Below are 21,021 nucleotides of genomic sequence, written 5' to 3'. Positions count from 1 at the left end.
TATCCTGTAATGTTATTTACCAAACTGGTAATGAATCTCACTACGAAGAAAAGAAGCAGCTGTTAGTGAGATTCTACCAGTCTGGTGATAGTAGGCAATGTCGTGACGGAATGTGATATGCTGGTCTCAATAAATGTAGGCTATAAGGGCAGCATATCATCTCAATGAACTTAGGCTACATCCATTGTGTCATTTTCTCAGCTCGTTGAGCATCGCATGTCCTCCATGCTAAATTCGAGTTGATGCTAGGGTGAAACTGAGCGCAATCAAAACAGAAACTCGCATTTAACTGAGAATGGCGTCAAATATTGCCCCTGTCTGGTAACATGTTTCATTGTTGCCACACAGTGAAATTGATTTCATTGCTTCAAGTTGTGTTTTTTTATTTTCATTGCATTTTAAATTTAATAAATAATTAAATTTTAATATGAAAATATTAATGATTAATCGATAGTTGATCGTTAATTCTCCCGACGATCGACTAAGAAAATTTAACCGAATGCCCATCCCTACTGCGCAGCAGACCTATGACGGAAATAGAAGACCAAAAAAAAAACGTTGAAATTTGCTTCCTCGGTCTCTGCTGACGTCTACGTGATAGCTCTGTCCATATCTTTTACTGTCTATGATTGCAACCAGCGAACGGCTTTGTTGCGGATTGATATGAAAGACGTGAATTAGAAGCACAAAACCCGTTGCCATTGACAGCGGTCATTATATACTTTCACCGGTGATTATATATATTTTATACCACTGCTTGGTCAAATTTCCTATTGTGATGCGCTATTTGGAACGTGCATTATTTTTCTATATACCGCACGGCTATGAAGTAGTTCCCTTCTTTTGGGCTTATTACACTTGAATATTAATTCGCCAATGTGAATGTAACGGTAAAAACAGCAATGTTGTATCTAAGACAGCGATAATTTGTATGGTAGGAGCAGGCTTCACTCAGTCTCTTGGTTTGTCTTTAAGAGTGCTAGACCAAACTTATATGTTTACTAAGAAAAGGAAAAAAGGTCGCACTTTGCATATAAACGTGTTTTTTATTGTTGCACAGACGCGTTTCGGCTTAGCGCCTTCCTCAGTGTGCTCCTGAGGAAGGCGCTACGCCGAAACGCGTCTGCAACAATAAGAAACACGTTTATATGCAAAGTGCGACCTTTTTTCCTTTTCTTAGTATCTAAGACAGCGGCAATATAAACGAAAATGATAGTAGCAGTGGTATAAGCGGGATAATCAACTCCGCGCCCTGTGCGTTTCTAGGAAAATAATGCACTTATCGAAGTGTAAAGTCCCCTCCGCCTGCGGCGTCGGGTCCTTATTACCACTTCGAACGTGCATTATTTTCCTAGAAACGCACGGCGTGTCGTTGATTATCCCTTACATTCACCGCAGAACATTGGGGAGGCCCATTCAAAGTGAATGGGAGCTCTCTCAACCTTCTAGAGAGCCGTGTAATAACTCAAAATAGCTATAGCCTATTAGCTGGTTTGAATTGCATTGAGCTCAGTGAGAATGAAACCAGCTAATAGGCTAGCTGAAATAAAACCATGCCAATCTCTTGGTATGGTGAAGGGTATGTGTTGATGAGGGTTTATTTTAATCCCAAAGGCCAAGGGGACTTTATCAGGGTGTCTTGGATACATGACATAACTGGAATTTAAAAAATAAAACAAATAAAAATCTGCTAGCCTCTATAGGAATTTTGACACATAGGTTAACATAGGCGTTCCAATACTTATGACCCCTGTATTTTAAGGAAAACATTTATTTATTTACAATACAATATTTGTTCACAGAGAAAATTGATGTCCTTAAAGGTTGAATATTTCCTAATTTTTTTCATTGAAAGCATTAAGATCAATTTCCAGAAGATGATTTTATATTGTCAACTTTCGCATGTGTTCCAATACTTTTGGAGTTGACCGTATATCACGAATAAGTTTGTTTTCTGTACCAGTTAACAGAAACAGCTGTTTTCCTTCACCTTCAGTTTCGGTTCAGTTTTATCTGAGGATGACGGAGGTTTTTCTGACGCGGAGACAGTTTTGTCTGAAGGTGACTGATAGTTTTCCTGAGTCTGACACCTGAGTCTGAGGATGACTGGGGTTTTTTCTGACGCTGAGGCAGGTTTATCTGAGGATGACTGATGTTTTCCTGAGTCTGAGGATGTCCTAAAATGTACACCGTAGCAATGGTAATTATCAATCCCAAGGTAACATTAGTGACTAATTAGAATCAGACTCAGAATCAGAATATTTATTTTATTGGCCAAGTACTTGCATACAAGGAATTTGACTTCAATAGATGTTAAAACTCTGTACATTTAACAAGTAGACATGTGGTAGTGCAGTAGACATAGTAAACATTCAAACAATTGTAATAAAGACACATACTGTGCATTATAGACAACAATATACATCTATGCGCAATATACAACATACAATATATTATAGGCATATTATCAAAACAAGTGCACATGAAGAGGAGTGGATATAAAGTGCCGAAGTAATAGTGCAAAATGTATGCATGTAATGAGTGCAAGATGCATAAGGGACGATATGTATATTTTGTGAGGGATAAGTTGGTGAATGGCCAAGGAGGGAATGGCCCCACTTAACTGCAGTTCAGTAAAGCGATGGCAGAGGTAAAGAAGCTGTTCTTGTGTCTGTCTGTTTTTTTAATGCGCAGGGATCTGTAGCGCCTGCCAGAGGGGAGGAGGTTAAAGAGGATGTATGCAGGGTGTGTGGGTTCTGTGATGATGTTCACAGGGTAGGGGGGCACCAGTGATTTTTTTCCCGCTGTCTTAATTATACGTAGCCTGTTTTTGTCCTGTTTTGTGGCGGCCCCAAACCAAACGGTGATGAATGTGCAGAGGATGAATTTAATGACAGCTTTGTAGAAGATGGCCAGCAGCGCCTGTAACAGGCCACAGGAGCTGGATGTACATCCTCTGCTGAGCCTTTTAAAGGACTTTCTAGTGACTTGCTAGGGCATTAGCTTGAGATCACATGTACTGTACTTTTAACTAATGATAGTAAGCTAACTTGAACTGTCCCTAGCAAGCTTGCAAGTCATAGCTTATCGAGTAAAAAGGAGCACAATGGCCCTCATGTATCAAACGAGCGTACGACAAAAAACGGGCGTAAAACAGGCGTACGCTTGAAATGTCAGTACATTTCAACATCGTCTTTCTCTACCGGCAACTCTTTGCCACCTCCTACAGGCCGATTGGTGTTCAAGTGTCCAGTTAATCATACACATGAAATTTGGTGTAGTTCAGCTGCAACTTCAACATCTTAACTGAAGATAGGGGTGATTAAAGTGGTACAATGGTGCATTTTCATATTTTTGGTGCAAATCACAAATGAGTGGTTATGCAGGCCCTTGAGACTTTCACAATACCTACAGTGGGGAGCATATGTATTTGAACCCATGCTAAAGTTGACTAAAAAGAGGAACATAAAATCATGTGACAATTGATCTAAATGCCTTAATTTAAAAAAATGAGTAAAAATCAAACCGTTAAGGACACCAAATTTCTTTGTGATTGAAGAATGTATCTTAAAATAAATGTTCTCCCTTAAATACAGGGGGCATAAGTATTTGACCCCTATGTTAAATTCCCATAGGAGCAGGAGGATTTTTTTTTTTTTTTTAATATGTTTTCATTTTTAAAGGCAAGCTATTTCATGGATCTAGGATATTATGCATCCTGATAAAGTTCCCTTGGCCTTTGGAATTAAAATAGCCCCACATCATCGCATACCCTTTACCATCTCGGCTTTCTTTTGCGAGATCTCACAAATCCATCAATGCATACGACTAGAAATGCTCCAGAGAGCTTTAGCCATTGAAGTTAGGTTGCGGTTCCTTTTTTGGCCAGCATAAGGGACTGTGTGCATAAATGCAGGCCAGGCTGCGTTGTCCGTGTAGGTGAAATCACTGAAAGAGATATCAGAAGTGATATTGCTTACGTTACGTTTGGAAGTGATGGATCGTCAAATTGTAACAATTTGCCTCTTCTTTCAAGAGTACAAACTGCCAGGAAGCATAATGTCATGGGCTGATCTAACAAGCAACTGAGAAAAGGTGGCATCAGTTAACTTTATCTATACTGGCTGAAGGCCTGGCATAACAGTGTAGTTATAGATAAATGTAGTCAAACAAATTATATGAGTGTATTGTGTAATAAGAGAATGAATGAATTCGCGGCCACCTAGCGCGCAACTGACGCGCCTATACTGTAGGTGAAGGCCCGACATTTGTTTAACAACTCAAAGCTTCGCAAAGCACAAACAAACACCCCCCAAAGGCCAGTGCGCGAAAGCCCCAACATCAAGCATCTGAATCAAACAGTCCAAAAACAAGATCTGCTGGAAAAGAATAAAGATGTTTCGCTTACAGTCTGTTCACAAGCCGTTCCGACATAGATGTGAAATGCAATCTCACCATACGTGCACGTTACAAAAAAGGTATACTGTACTTTCTGTAATCCAGTGAATAGAAAAAGGTCATCCACAGGGGAAAAGGTCACGGTAGATGCAGCATGCAAGACCTCACTTAACCCCTAAATATTCCCTCCCGGACACCTCCCCACAATTACAACACCTCAGAACTGATTGACACATTCTATGACACAGGAGGGAGAGGCAGACACATACACTCTTGCTCGCGCACACACACACACACACACACACACACACACACACACATACATGCACGCACGCACAGACAGGGAAAACAGGAGACAAAAGGGGAACCGACAGAACAATCCAACAAGTTGGCTATAGCCTCAGCACTGCAATATGTTTGAACTTTGACATCACATTCGTTTCACCTGAGAACAGACTAGGGGAGGAAAGAGAGAGGTTGCGTTCCACACTGACTGACAAGCCAACCTATTCAGGGAAATCTTCACAAAACAAAACATCACTCCATCCTAAGCCTCAATTTCAATGGTCAATTGATTTTACAGTAATTTCCCGCATATAAGCCGCATTGTGTATAAGCCGCAGGACAGTGTTTTATGCAAGTTAATAGAGACAAAACCATATTAACACCATAATAACTGCCCCCCTGTATTAACCTCATGGCTGAAGAAATTTTGCAAAATCAATGTATAAGCCGCGGCTAATAGTCTGGAAATTACGGTAGAGGCTCTAAAAATATGAAGTTTTCTTTTCTTTTCTTTAACTTGTTTAGTTGGATTCTCCAGGGCAGTGAACAAGACCAGAAATGTATGTTACCACACACGCACAGTAAAAGTCTTTTGATTTTAGAATAGCCTTCCAGTCGGAGCGAAAGAAAATTTACAATTGACAACTCAATTTACAGTTAAGGACAAAATTATTAGCCCCCCTTGTGAATTCAGACATAATCCTTTATTTATACATGAAAATGATCAATTCCAGAAATGTGCCTAGTTTATACGATTACAAAAGAGCAAAGACAGTATGCCCACAAAGTTTGATGATAATTGTTTACTCATGCTCTGATTTGTGACAAGAAAAGCAAGAATTTACTGTTCAAAATGATTAGCCCCCTGACCATTGATAGTCAATAGTGTAGCCTTTCTTTGCTTCAACTGACAACAACTTCTTTGAATAGTCTTTTACTAGGTTGGCACATATCTCTTAAGCACTCCAGATCGTCCAAACTGCATGGTTTTCTTGTATGGACTCTTGCTTTAAGCACGTGTCACAGCTCTGAATGGGGTTGAGATCTGGTCTCTGTGTAGGCTATTCCAACACCTTGATTTTGGTATCCTTTGGGGCGTTTTAGACCACTTTTCACGATGCTTTGGGTTATTATCATGCTGAAGGACCTGGTGGCGACTTAAGCCTAGATTAAGAGCAGACGTCTTGATGTTATCCCTCAAAAGGTCAACATAATCTTTCTTTTTCATGATCCCATGCACCCTGTGCCTGAGACTGCAAAACAGCCCCATAACATGATGCTCCCACCACATGCTTCACTGTGGGAACTGTATTTTTATGGTTGTAGCCCTTCCCTTTTTTCGCCAAACATAGGCAACATCCATGTGCCCAAACAGCTCCAGTTTAATCTCATTGGACCAAAGGACAGTTTTCCAAAACTCATTTTTAGCTTTTAAATGTGCATGGGCACACTTTGAAGCGCCCCTTTTCGAGTAATAGGTTTTTTTCTCGGCCGATGGCCGATGGCCTCAATGATTTTCTTTCTGAGGTCCAGACAGATCTCCTTCATCTTCAGCATGCCTGTGAAGGCAGTCCCCTCTCAGACAGGTGTTCAAGTGCCTGTAGGCCTTTTCCTTTAAATCTTCAGGTAAACAGTCAATGCTGATTGGATGTTCAGGTGTTGTCTGGACATTAACTGACTGCAAAGGTGCGGCTTGAAAGGTGACCGGTACGACCAACCTGTTACCTTTCAAGCCGCACCTTTGCAGTCAGTTAATGTCCAGACAACACCTGAACATCCAATCAGCATTGATTGTTTACCTGAAGACTGCGTTTAAAAGCAAAAAAATCACATGGGGGGCTAATCATTTTGACCACTTCACTTTTCACACAATTGGAGATTAAGCATTCCTAATAATAATATTAACACTCCAAAATGCACCAGATTCTACATAATAACACTGGCGAATGTTTGATTTTTAAAAAAATTTGATCAGGGTTGGAAAATGTAGGGAGAATTTTAGAGTAATGTTCCAAAATTTCAGGGGGGCTAATAATTTTTGCCTTAAAGGTCACCTAGAATGGAAATAATTTTTTTCTTGGTTTTCATGAATTATGGGAGGTTGTGCATAAACAAAGAGCTATCATGAACATGAGGCATGGTTGTGCCCTCCTTCATATGGAAATCTTGAACTTAGAAATAGACACTAAAAAATGGGTGATTCAGCAAAACTGCTTGCTTGTGATGTCAGACCTCGCAAAGCCATTGAAGTTCAATTGGGGTTGCCAAAGAGGGCGCCATTTAGTCAAACAGACCATTTCAATACCCAGCCTAAATATATGGTTTTAATTAGTCTTGTAAAATTGCAATTGAGTTTATTTTTTTAAATCAAAGTTGAATATATACTATTTTAACATCAGAGAACACAGTGCAATACTCAATTCATCCATTCTATAGGACCTTTAACTGTACATGTCGCCTAATGTAGTATTTATGCCCCATCTCAAAATAAGTTACTATTTTGTAAAGGTTGCCAAAATCACCTTGTTACATGGTTGCTTACATGAAAATGTATTTATTTTTTGTAAATATTCATATGCCATGTATGTAAACTTGATGTCAGTTGACTTTTGAACGCGTTTTGGGCAGGAGTGACTTTTGTTACCAGTGTGAAGCCGGCTGGCGAATTAGTTACGTGCATCAGAGGCCTTGCATGCTGCTTCTACCTTGACCCTTTCCCCCTCCTTTTTCTATTCACTGGAGTACAGCAAGTTCAGGATACCTTTTTCGTAAAGTGCGCCTATGGTGAGATTGCGCTTTCTCAACAGACTGTAGCTAAACAGTAGGGGTTGTTTGTTTGTGCTTTGCGAAGCTTTGCGTTGTTATCTATAACTACACTGTTATGCCAGGCCTTCAGCAAGTATAGATGAGGCCTCCATTATTCGGTTGCTTGTTAGATCCCATAACCATGGCAGTTTGTACTCTTGAAAGAAGAGGCAAATTGTTACAATTTGTCGATCCATCCCTAACAAACATAGCGTAAGCAATATCACTTCTGAGATCTCTTTCAGTGACTTCACCGACACGGACACCGCAGCCTGGCCTGCATTTATGCGCGTGGCCCTTCATGCTGGCAAAAAAAATGCAACCTAACTTCAGTGGCTAAAGCTCTCTGGAACATTTCTAGTTGTAGTCATATGCATTGTTGGATTTGCGAGATCTCGCAAAACAAACTCAAGATCTCGCAAAACAAATTCGGGATTGATTCTTAGATTTAAAATGGTCTGTAGCAATAATTAGGGTTTTTTTTTTTTAGAAGCCTCCTGTGTCAAGCACATGGATTTTTTCTCCTAGTGTTGCATAACCACAGTCCTTACTGATGAAGTTACTTCATTCTTAAAATAGCCCTTGTGCTCTCTTGCAATTTAGAACATTTGAAAGTTGAGGTGAGTACACTTTGAGTAGTCTTGAAAGCTACGTAGATCATACTTTGAAATGTGTTTTTATGCGTTACTGTACATGATTATGAATTTGGATTGTGTATCCACCTATCCACCAGTTTTTAGCAGTACAGATTTGAAGGCACTAATAAAATCAGGCGGCCAATCAGCCCCCATGCAACAAGCCTTTTTTATTTTTTGCTTTTGTAAGCGCCTGTCGGTCTTGTGTCTTATGTACCCTCTGCCGTCTGTGATTCTGATTTCCTTCGTGTTACAGAGACAGACTTCCAGTAATTTAAGAGTTAGAGACTCCCTCTATCCCACCCCCTCCATATGAGCTCATGAAGCCTCTATGCCTGTCAGTCAGCAGGTTTATTTTGGGGTTAGGCGACATTCTTCCTAGGCTGCCCAGTTGCCTCTTTTAGCAAGGAGGGAGGGGATTCAGCAAGAGAGTGGTCAAAGTACTAACAGGATCCTTCCACTTTCATCAGGCAGCTCAGAGGACACCTTGGAAACCTAGGACACAAGACAAATCTTTTTGGGAGATTTCTTAAGGCAGTTTGACTCCTTGCGGGTGGAGTTGTTGGATATACTGCCAAGATGACACTTGATGTGTAAGTCTGCTTCTGTATGTGGCAATCACATCTTTTTATTTATCAATAACTCATAACAATTAATATTTTTTTGTTAGAATGTTTAGCAAGTTTTTTTTTTTTCAATCTGTGTCCAACCAAGTTTGTGTTTCAACCAAGCCTACCAGGTTGGTCGTAAAATGTACCAGGTTTCATATTAGTTTTAATTGAATAATTAATATGGTAAAACAAATGTAATCTTAATCTAGAAGTAAATATAATTGTAGTTGTTCATGTCATTTTCAGTATTACGGCATCTATAGGCTGCTCCAACAATGAGCACTGTGATGTTCAGCAGCATACTTCTACTACTATCAGAGTCAACCTTATTGACCCTTTCTGGTTTTCTGCCAGCTTTTTCAGATTGCTAGTCTGTTTTTTGTTGTATCATCTTTTTCCTGAAGAATTCAATGGATTTAACAATTGTATTAGTGTGCTTTGTTTCATCGTTTAACTGCTGGTAAATGCAGATAATCCTATAATGTGCTGTTTTGTGGTGTGAGCTACAGTATTAGTTGAATTTGAAGATGCAGAATGCATTGTGTGGTCATCCATACACATTTTGTCATCTTCAGAACTTGTTTTTGGTAGACTTCAGGTGTCTTTTGGATTTTCTGGTTCAATGCTTGAAACTTTTATTCTTGTTGTAGTTCAGTCACATTCTTAGTATGGAGTGTCATGCAGTTTGTGCTGAGACAGTGTGTCTTTGGCCACCTGTTTCCTTTAATCACCATGTTTTCCATGGTCACCTGTTTTGCAGTTGTATCTGATGACAGCTGTGTAGAATGTGGGTAGTCCCCATAACAAAAAGTGTTTACTCATCCATCTGAAAAATGTACAACAGCAGTAAGGAAAATAAACATGAGTACAATGCACTTACGGTAGTATGGGTCCTTGTGTAGTTTGAAATGTGGATTAATGTTTTTAGTTAACATTTATCACAAATGATCTCACTTCCATCACCCAGAAGTCTATTCAGTCAGAAAGATTTTTTTTAGTTTATGGATGTATTGCATCAATGGCATTTTAGTTTGACTGCTCAAGTTATCTACTTACTCTCTGATAAGTATTTGAATTCTTTCAACACTTCTGGGAACCAGCAATAGAAACTGGTCATGCATTCCTGCAGGGCCTGTAAGGCTTTGTGAGGTCCTCAAGGTCAGGCTGTTGACATCATTGGTGTGATGCTTCATGTTCATATGTTGGCTTACTATCTTGGCTTACTATTGCTGGTCTAGAGTACAAAATTACTGCAACTATCCCTTTGTTAGAATATAAACTGCCTGCTCATGTACAATTCCCCATTGAATAATCTGGCACTGTTTCTGTAATCGATTTCCCAAGTGAGATTATTTAAACTACCGGTTAACTTTTGCTGTGTAAAACAGAGCTGGCCATTTTATGACTACATTGCCCTACCCCCCAACTGTGTGTCAGAAGAGACCAGGCCATTTGTTTGTCATATAAAAATGGTTTTCTTTCCCACGCCATGATTTGTGTGCACGCTATATCAGCCTGTTGTGGTTAAGTTAGAAGAACACCATTAGCTTAACTTAGTTAGCTTGCTACAACCTATGACCAACACATGTTAAATTAATGGTTTGGAATTTTGGACATAGGACCTCATTTCTAACTTAGCCGGGGTGATAAAGGTCGGTGAAAAAACAGTAGTCAAGGGCCTAGCATAGAGATAATGCACGCAAATCAACATCGTTGCTTTTATTTTGAAAGCGACTGGTTTCTTTACACCCATACGTTTGTGCGTGGATGCATACGACACCCTCACTAATATGCTGGTGAGTAGAGTCAAAGATCCTCACGGACCTTACGGGGGCCGGATGTGGCCCGCGGGCCGTACTTTACCCAGGTCTATTACAATGCGATGCAAGGTTAGTTGGGGTGGGTTAAGACTGTTTTTTAGTGACAGGCTGGATGTTACCGTTGAATTGTGTTCCTAACTATTCCTTTAACTTGCTCTTTACCAGACCTAATACAAAACATAAAAGCATGTCCACATATATAGCAATCTCATACCTTGAGAACTTTATTAGCTTAACAATTGAATTGAAAACTGAAAGGTTTGCTTCTTACCGGTATCATTAAAGGTGTGGAAACGGTAAAAAACAATACACATGTACCCTGAGCCAAACCTACATTATAGACTTTAAAGTTCAAAATCTCTCTCTCTTATTATAGTTTTCCCAGTGCCTAGTGTCAGATTTTTAGCATTATAAATGCAAATAACTGAAGTTTCCACTCACCGTGAATGACATTGTACCCTAACACCAAGGTAATGTGTGGTACACCCCCCATATTTTGTCCTTTTTTTGGTCAATCAAACAGATTTTTAGTCCTTTAGTCACAGACTGCACTGGATCAAATGTCACTACGAAAATTAATGCGATTAGTCAGTGTTTTTTAATGCGTTTTTTTTATGCGTTATTCTTTCTGTAATAAATTCATCAAAATGAACACATTATTTTGGCAGCCATACTTTTTTGCCTTATTTCCTTGTTTTGGGGGACTTTTATTTTGACACATTTTTTACATTTTTATTTTGAAACCAAACCGCGAACAGAACAGACATAGGGAGGAAAAGTAATCTCATTGCCCCCTACTGGTTGCATTCCTAGAGCTTGGTGGAGTTGATGGGAATCTATATAGCTTGTTTTTAAGAAAAATTTAAATCTCTGTCCACATTGTTAGAATGGTTTTGTGACGAGGCGAGTAGCCACCGTCACGGCAGCAAGGCGCTGCCTACTATGAGACATTTAAATATGCTTTGACTTGTACGTGTTTGTTGAATGTGTGTGATGAGTGATGATGTGTTTAAGTTGTTGATATACTTGTTGATTAGGCCTATGCCAAGTTCAGAAGAATGCTCTTCAGTAGATGTGCATTGAGGTCACCTCTATTGCCTCTAGTGGTCATAATTTATTTTTTTTAGGAGCAGTATGAATTGTTTTGAGTTTTTGTAACATGGTAACAAACTACAGTTGTATGTGATGTCACCGGTTTGGGCACTTCATCTCTAACTGATCAAAATGCCAATTTGCTTGACTGGCTTTGGAATCAGGGCCCGTCTGATAGTGGTACTGTATGTTGTGCAGAGATTATGGGCCCGAGTTTGAGACCCCGTTTACATGACAACGACGTTTTTGTCTTCACCGCTTTCACACCTTTAACAATACCGGTCAAAAAAACATTTGTGTTTACACACAGAGGTGAAAACGCCAAGTTGCCCAGAAGAAGCACACCAGTGGGTGTTCCCGACAGTAGCTATGCGAATGCCTTTCCTCGTCAATGAACGCGCTCAAAATCTAAACACAGAGCTGCCAAACTAACCCTATTCATTGCATAGACATCCATTTGCGACAGAAGAAGGAGACACCCGCGGGAGAAAATAGCCTACATGTTAACTTTAGACTAACTTGTTGCACTTTTGTTGCACTGTTTTGTTTGCTGGAACGTGTGGATAAATAACTTCTGGAGAGAGCTAAATCATAGTGCTCACTAACATCATAAAGGAACATTGCAAGACACTCATCTCTTATATGATCCCTGAAAGATTTTCTTCGACTTGTTAGTGTTTTGAAAATGTATTTTATCTAATGACACAGAAAGCAAAATTAATTGCATCCACATATCGTTGCATGCATCTTTTATTTCACTCTCGTAAAACCATGAGATAGAAAGCTACTCACGTATTTCTTAAAGCGACAGGCACTCAATTACATACACAGCACTAATGCACACTCAATTAGACCTACAGTAGGCCTACACACCATTTAAAAATAGGCCTGAGTAAGTGTAATAGTCTTGAAATCAGTACACGAATTACTAAACATTTTTAGCTACTAATAATTATGCAGATTGTGAAATATAACATTATCAACAAAATATGTATGTGGAGGGTTGAGCAGAATCTCAGATGGCCACAGTGTGAATGATCACACAATATTCAATATTAGGTTACTGATGATTAAATCACCAAATACACTAAAATTGTTTTTAAAAAAGCATCGAAAAAGTATCGAAATCAAAATTCTTGACTTAGTATCGGGATCGAAACAATAATTTTGGTATTGCGACGAGTGCGGTAAAAACTTTTGGTCACCCCCGACAGAATCTCACTCCAAGGTTTTTTGAAAAGTTGGCAGCTCTGCTAAACAGCAATGTAAGATATGTCAAGCACACTCTACATCGTGGATGTTTGCACAACCATTGAGAGCTAATGCACAGTATTGCTTTTCAGTATCTGTCTTGTAATGTTATTGTATATGGCCCCCTAGAATAATATGGAATGTCTATCAGAACTGCCCGCCGCCAAACAACTGAAGTTGGCAACCCTGTATTTCGCATGCACGGTTGATATAGGCGACGGACATTCGCCTACATTATTTACTGAAATGTAAAGGCCAGCGTGCCAGTAGCTATTGTGGTATCAGACACTACAAATATTAGGGTAGGCTATTTGATTTACTTGGGCTACGCAAAGCACAGGGCAGCCTGTGGGGCAGTGTATTTCGAGGCATTTGTGAGACGTTTCGTTGGAATGGCTATCAAAACATTTTCGGTATGGTTTGGGATTTAATTTAGCCTACTTTTAGACTGTCTGATTATATTGCTAAATGTTGGGACTGATGAACACTGAAGTCTGGGGGATATTTGATGGTTTACTATTAAGTTTCATGTCGTTGAAAGTGTCGGGATTTCCACCAGCTGTTTGTGAGAGAATTCGTTGAACAGGCTCTGTCTGTGCTAAATTAAATTGAGTTATTTGCATCACGGCCACAAGTAGGCTAGGCTATACTTTGCTGTGTGCGTATTAGACTAAACAAAATGTGCGCGCGTAGGCTAGTTCTGCATTAAGTTGATTACAGTAGGCTACGTGTTCATTAACTCTTCTAGCAGGGGGAGGTGGTGGATCTAAAAGTAGCCTAGACTATTTTGCCGCAGGTTATTGTTAATGCGTTGTCGCTGGTCGTCGAAATCATGCAGAATTGCAACGTTTTGTTCCAGCATTGTCAACAAGTGCAGCAGCACACACACGGCTCTGTGATCCAGCATTGTTGCTCTTCTGCCAAGGGTCTAGTCAGGTGAGGTCAAGCGCGGGGACTGGACTAGAGGTTCGAGGTGGGGCTATGTCGTCATAAAAACCCCAGATGTGCCTTTACACGGCAAAACGAAAACGGGGTTTTCAAAAACCTTCACCTTGGTAGCAGTTTTCAAAAACCATCGTTTTCAGCCTCCAAAACGGCGTCGTTGTGTAAACGCAAGGCCTAACTGATGAAAAAAAACACAGTTTTAAAGAAAAACGTTGTCGTGTAAACAGGGCCTGAGAGTGCATGTGCACTATTGCCAGACCTACTGTAGGTCAGACACACAAAGTAGCACTACCTTTAAAGTGTAACTGCACCCTAAAATATGTTTTTTTGAGCTGTTGATTGGTTGAAATGACTCATAATGTGCATTGGCATTTGGTCCAAAATGCTATTGGAATGCTGACGTAGTCCTGCACTTTTCTGCCAAGACTACGTCACCGGGTCGTTACAAATTAGGGATGAAACGCCCCAACACCTGCTGCCCTGATTGAGCCATGTCTGCAGCACTCATAGTGCGTTCATGTAGCTCGGAACTTCGGAGGACCCGCCTTTAAAAAGTCCCGACCTCTGAAAAAAGTGTGTTCATGAGATCAGTTCGGAAAATAAATACAGGAAATGCATAAATACGTTATTACAACTGCTTAGTATGGTTGAGCAAGAAGGAAAATGTCTTGGGCGAGTGTTTTCTATCTGTGTTGTTAATTTAGTGACATTACCTTGCCTATTCGTAATGACAGTGAAATTCACCTCTTGTGTTGTTGCAAGGGAGGCCGTCGTGGTTGGAGAATATGATAGTGACGTCAAGTCGGACACCTCGGGGCACAAAACTTCCGCACGAGTCTCCGAGCAAGAAATTCAACCCGACCTAGCGTTCATGTCATTTTTCCGCTATCGGAGGTCAGAAATTTCCGAAGGTCCGATGTGCATGAACGCACTATCATTCCCAGATTGACACGAAATCACCATGGTTGATTGGCTGCAGCAGTGCTGCACTACCTTCCAAATTTCAGAACGTCCTGCCTATGTTGAAAGCCTTTTTCAGAAATGTGAAGTGGGTGGAGTTATGGGGTGAAGTTACACTTAAAATGGAATTTGTCAGACAAGATTACAGTAGACTTTAAAATCTCAATATAGTTGCACATCTGAATAGTTTTTAAAAATAATAGCCTTGTGTAGCATTTTTTAATTTCTGTATCTTTTCAGACCTATTTTAAATGCTAAATTACATCCTCTCTACCAGGCTGTTTATGTAGCAATAAGATTTTGAGCCAAACATTTGCATTATTACGTCTTCAATTATATGAGTCACGTTTGCAACATCAGAGCATGGCAGTCTATAGAAGAAATAGTACATGTAGGCATATATAGTGCTTCAATCTATCCTGAAATTGAATTGAGTATTTATTAGTGCTGTCAAAAATATTGCGTTATTAACTCATTGGCTGCCAGCGATTTTCAGTGCAGAGCGCTCCATACTGCCAGACGTTTTACAGCATTTTGACTGTTTTTCCAAGATCCACCGAACGGTGAGCTTTATGACTATGTACACACCGAAGGTACCAAATGAAAGAGGAGACTCTTTTCTTTCACCAGGAAAAGACGGCTTGTTTCTATCGTTTTCCGTTCTTTAGTAATCGTCAGTAGAACATGGGTTAGTTTTGCTAAAAACACCTGTTTTTGACCAAAACATGGAGAAAACGATCTTTTTGTGAAAATCAACTTTTTAACGTTAGCGTTTCAGTAGTATGTCAACCACGATTGCACTGTTATCTCGTCAGTCTCGTCAAGGTTGCTAGGGACTCTGATGGTCGCTAAAGACTCTGAACAGAATGCTAGACTTAGCAAGCTAGCACTAGCAAGGTTGTTGTTAGTCTATATCGCAATATCCAATGTAAATGGATCATACCGTTCACATGTTTTCCATCCTTGATGTAAGAAGTAAGCATATTTATTCCCTGCATCGCGTGCAAACTAGATCCACTGTGGTCGATCTTCAGTGTGTTTGCTAGTTGTCTCTGCATGACTTGTGCACTCTAGGCAGATACTAATGATCCAAATGGCACTGTTGCCATCTAGAGGTTCGGATCGCTAGTGCAGTCTGTTTACAAGCCTGAAACTCTGCCAGATCGTTCACAAGCCCACCCAGGAGCCCTCCCCATTGAAAACGGCAAGTGACGTCTATAGACGTATGTGTCTAAATTGACGTTTAAAGACGTCAATGGCAGTCAATGAGTTAACGTGTTAAAGCAAAACAATTTTAACGGCGTTATTTTTTTATCGCGGGATTAACGCTCTTCCTGACCTGTGAAACGTTTTTTCATAAACTGCTGTGGCCACGTTAGACAAACTACAGGACCCGGCTGTAAACCAGAAGCAAAACAGTAAGCGCGCCCCACAATGCCATTGTTTAGATGTCCAGCTGAAGACGTTAAAATGGGCTGCTAACAAACGAATACATGGAATGTTTAGTTTTAAAACATTGCCAGGGTCAGTTGATAAGAGCAAAGTTATCTGCATGTACTGTCGATGTGAACTTAGTTACCATCGTAGCACGTCTAGTTATTATTAGCCGCATTGAGAATTTGCACGAAACTTAGATAAGAGCAGGCGTTGGGGCAGACGCAGTTGCGCTGACGGGAGATTAGCCTACTGGACTCGGTAATGAGAACTATCTAGAGGTAACGTTAATGTGAGTGTGTGTGTCTGTGTGCGACATCCCTCTGGCTCTTATCTCCCCTTCCTACTCATAGACCTAAAAGAGTTCCTACTGCTGATTTATCTGTCTTGCCTGCGTGCGTGTGTGCGCGCGCACGCGTTCATGTACATTCGGTGCGTGTGTGTGTGAGGTGAGTGTGTGTGCATTCGTGCACATTCAGAGAGAGAGAGAGAGAGAGAGAGAGAGAGAGAGAATGTTTGAATTAGGCTTGAATTAGGCTACAACAATTCAGAGCTTTTTTAACTATCTCGGGGTAACGTTAATGTGACTGTATGTGTTTGTCTGTGTGTGACATCCCTCTGGTGCTTCTCTCCACTCCCTACTGTAACTTTAGGCTAACATTATCTGTCTTGTGCCTGCGTGCACGCGTGCGTGTGTGTGTGTGCGCGTGCGTTCATGCACATTCGGTGTTTGTGTGTGTGTGAGTGAGTGTGTGTGCATTCGTGCACATTCGGTGTGTGTGTGTGTGTGTGTGTGTGTGTGTGTGTGTGTGAGAGAGCGAGAGAGAGAGAGAGAGAGAGAGAGAGAGAGAGAGAGAGAGAGAGAGAGAGAGAGAGAGAGAGTGAACTATGTTTGAATTAGGCTTGAATTACACAATTTAGAGCTTTTTCTATGTTATTGCAGTATCTGAACTTGTAGGAGGAGAGATGTTTGTTTCTTGCTCAGTGGTGCTGCCAGCATTGTGTCATCTGTCCCAATAGCCTACTTATTGACAGTATTACTACAGACATGAATGGCTGTAACACTTTGCTGTGGTTTGCAATAATAATACTTAAAAAAAGATTTGCACAAAGCAAGCCTATCCACTTTACTTTGATAGGAGTATTAAAATGATAAATCAAGGCACATTTTGAACAGATAAAAATGTGTGATTAATATGCGATTAATCGCGAGTTAACTATGACATTCATGAGATTAATCACAATTATTTTTTTTAATCGATTGACAGCACTAATATTTATAAAATACGGCAGACAGGGCAGCTCTATTTTCTATTGAACTGAAGTATTTCCACTGGAATCCCGAATGGATACTCGGTGATGATGCCAAAAATTACCTTAGACCTTAGGCTTAGGGGTTTATCTCTGACAACTATGATCAACCTACTATTGTAATATTTTATTCTCGTTCGGCATGGGATATAATTGGAAAGACGTGAAAAATAGATGAATGAGCTGAATGAATGAACCGATCAGACAGCAAGTTTTGATACTTACAGATTGGTTTGCGTCAAGTCATATGAGCTTACCATGCATTGAAATACTACGCTATATAACTGTGCCGCTATATAATACTGCCCGCATGTCATGGTTGAGAATGTTACCTGTTACCTATCCACTTCGTGCCTTGTGGCACATAAGGCCTTCACAAAGCTCTTCCACTTTTCGCAGTCGGCTGCTGCAGTCCTGACATCAGACCATGATCTCCATCCTGCTTCTTTTCTTTCTTTCTCAACTGTGCGCCTCCAGGTGGTTTTTGGTCTTCCTTTTCTTCTTCCTCCTTCAGGCGCCCAGGTCATTTCTATATTACAGTCGTTGTTTTGGTCTTGTCTCCGTATATGTCCAATCATCTTCCATCTACGTAGCTTCACTTCCTCACTCTGCGTCTTCATTCCTGCCTTTTCAGGTAGCTCCTTAGTACTGACATGATCTTCCCACCGTATTCTTTGTATCCTTCGTAGGCAGTGGTTATGGAACACGTCGACTGCCTTGTTGTCGGCTTTGTTCATTTTCCAGGTTTCACATCCGTATAGCAGAACTGGCATCACCAGTGTCTTATACAGTCTCAGTTTGGTTCGTCTTGAGATGCTGTTAGTAATCCAGATGTTTTTCAGTCTGATGAAGGAACCTCGTGCCTTGGATAGCCTATTCTTCAGGTCCTTCATACCACCCCCTCCTTACAGACTGTGGCTCCTAGGTATATGAATTCTTCAGTGTCGTCTACTTTCCATCCAGCTATTTCAATTTGTTCTTGTTTGTTTTGCGTTGATTCTCATGGTATTTGTTTTTTTTTTCAGTTGATCCTAAGGCCCACTCGCTTTGCTTCTTCCTCCATTCTTGTAGTTTTTTGATGTTTTTGCTGTTTGGTGGAGGATAGTCGCACAACATCGTCTGCAAAGTCTAGGTCATCAAGTTTTGATGTTAATTTCCATCTAATCCCATTTTATCCGTGTCCAACTGTTCTTCTCATTATCCAATCCATCACAATTAAGAACAAGAAGCCTGACATGTTACATCCTTGCTTGATGGTTGGGAATAATGTTGCCTAATTGACGTTGTCATGGGTGTTGTTGCCTATGTTTTAAAATAAGTGAAGTTACTTTTTGTGTGCGCTCCTGCATGCTTGCATGGTCTGATCTACTCCTCATGCACATGCCTCTTTCACAATATTTTGCAAATGAAGCACTTACTATATGAACAGAAGAGAATGGACTAAAATCAGATAGTTCAAAGAAAAATTACATAACTATACCTAATTTAAGTTTGGGTATTATAAGTGTTGACACAACTGTGAAAGTGTATACAAGCATGCATGTGTCATTTGAAAAGCAATCTTGCTGACGTAAAATATTTTAAAATGTTTCTTTATATGAAAAAGTCTCTTGACTTAAATACATTTTGTTATTTATTAAGATTTGCCCCCCTCTGTGGATACACTTTTTCAGTTATGAGAAGTCAGTGGATGATTTAATAATTACTAATTGAAATTCAAGAGAATAAATGTCTACATGGTCTAATAACATTACACTTTGGTAGATTGTTTGGTCTCACTTTTCAAGAATGACTAACTTCCTGGTATGAACAGTGAGGTGTCTATACTTGCTGGCTGTCTTACTGAATAACAGTGAGGGTTGCGGCATGTTGTGTGTAATACTGTGTGTAAGGATGCTGGAATAAGTGAATTAAATGGTTTATTTTCTGTAGTGTGTTCATTTAGAGAATATGTGCCAAAAGAGCTTGTGGCCAAAGACTAGGACAATTGAATTTGTGTATTTTCCAAAGCTTAACAGATTTCCTGCCCTTAGTGGGTAATGTTGTAACGATGACTAGAATTGGTTTTCTTTTCAACTTATTCATCATCTTATTTAAGATGATAAATAAGCTGGTTGTCCTCACTTATGAATTACATGTTAGTGTTGTATTCCAGTCCTCTAAACAAACCTGTTGGTATGAATTTTGTAATAGCGGGTCACTGGCAGAGTTGATTTAGAGCGGAAGCAGAGCACAATATTACGGCGAAGAGGTGGAATAGAGAGAGAGGACGATGCTCTGTTGAACAGTAATAATACTGTGCAGTGAATTCATCTTCCTCAAGGATGATTCTCCCCCAACAGCTGCTAGAGTCTGCTTCAGCGCTTGTTGCCAGGTTACCCTTCATCACTGTGAGCGTTGGAGGGGGATGTTGTGGGGGTTTCAGCGCTCTACCAGCTTGGAGCAGCACCATTGATCTGCGGCACTCTTTAAATAATGAAGCAGTGATGTGTTCTGTCAGAGCAAAGAGAATGAATCGACAAACATAATTGTGTGGGGCGGACTGCTAGCCACAGATAGTAAGGCTATAGCCATACTACACCAGCACTGGAGTGCAGTTACAGCGTCAAAGGAGCCATGCAGCTTCAGTCCGCCTCCAACTGCAAGGTTTCAGGTTTCATTCTGACTGAGCGATGCACCTGGACAACTAAGATGGAAATCCACCGGTATGTATGCTGGGACTTTTCAGCTGCTGCTGCAGTGCTGGTGAGATTGTTGTGGGAAAGGGATCAATTGCTGACAGAGATGTGCCCTTATCAAAGCAACTGTTGCATGATCCATTTGATGGTTTTGTGAAACATCAAAGCTGTAGCTCTCAAGAAGATGGGAAGGGGGTATTTTATAACATGAACAACGCACACTGAAAAATATTGACAAAGGTCTTGCACATGTTAGCTAGTGAACCACTGTGGTTTGTGTAATGCAGGGTATTTTGTTGGGTTTGATAGCAAAAAGGCACAATGAAGAGGGAATAGTATTATTGTGTGCACATAATGCATTTTTACAGCATAAATGGTCCCTTACAGCAGTTGTTTTGTGTAGTAGTGCTGTTGTGGCATGAATAATGTATGGTTTGATCTGAAACGATAGGCTAACACGTGTACCTTGTGAACCCCAGGATAACTGTTTTACATGCAGTCCACTCTTTTCTAGCATGAAGATAGGGGTGTTTCTGTTCATTGTCTCGTTGTTCCACTGTTTGAATTAGGGCTTCTAGAAGGACTGTAGAGAAGAGTAAGTCTTCCCTGCTTAACCCTCCATAGTCTCTTTTTTTGACAACAGTGATGGCCATAGTTGGCCATAGTTTACAGATCACGGTTTGCTTTGTGTTGGTGTGATGAGAGTTTGTAGTTTGTGTGTGAGTATGAAATGCAAATTCATTTTCAGAGTCAGTGGAGGGGTAGTGAAGTGACCTTGCAAGAGAGACAGACCCAG

The 21,021-nt window shown here is 40.3% G+C and overlaps 1 protein-coding gene across 6 annotated transcripts in view; it reads left to right on the top strand.

Moving 5' to 3' along the window:
* The window catches only part of enah (ENAH actin regulator), a 140,454-nt gene that overhangs the window by 4,753 nt on the left and 114,680 nt on the right, over positions 1 to 21,021 (top strand). For 4 of the 6 annotated variants that reach the window (XM_062550519.1, XM_062550520.1, XM_062550523.1 and 1 more), the window contains exon 2: positions 8,594 to 8,716. The exons of the other annotated variants lie outside the window; for them this stretch is intronic. In XM_062550519.1, coding sequence (XP_062406503.1) covers positions 8,703 to 8,716 — 14 coding nt within the window. In that variant the 5' untranslated portion in view covers positions 8,594 to 8,702. The remainder of the gene's footprint in view (positions 1 to 8,593; positions 8,717 to 21,021) is intronic. 6 annotated transcript variants of the gene reach the window in all.

Source organism: Sardina pilchardus, chromosome 12, assembly GCF_963854185.1.
Source record: "Sardina pilchardus chromosome 12, fSarPil1.1, whole genome shotgun sequence".
Lineage (NCBI taxonomy): Eukaryota > Metazoa > Chordata > Actinopteri > Clupeiformes > Clupeidae > Sardina > Sardina pilchardus.
Note: the sequence above shows the minus strand (reverse complement) of the source record. Positions and strands in the feature narration are given on the sequence as shown.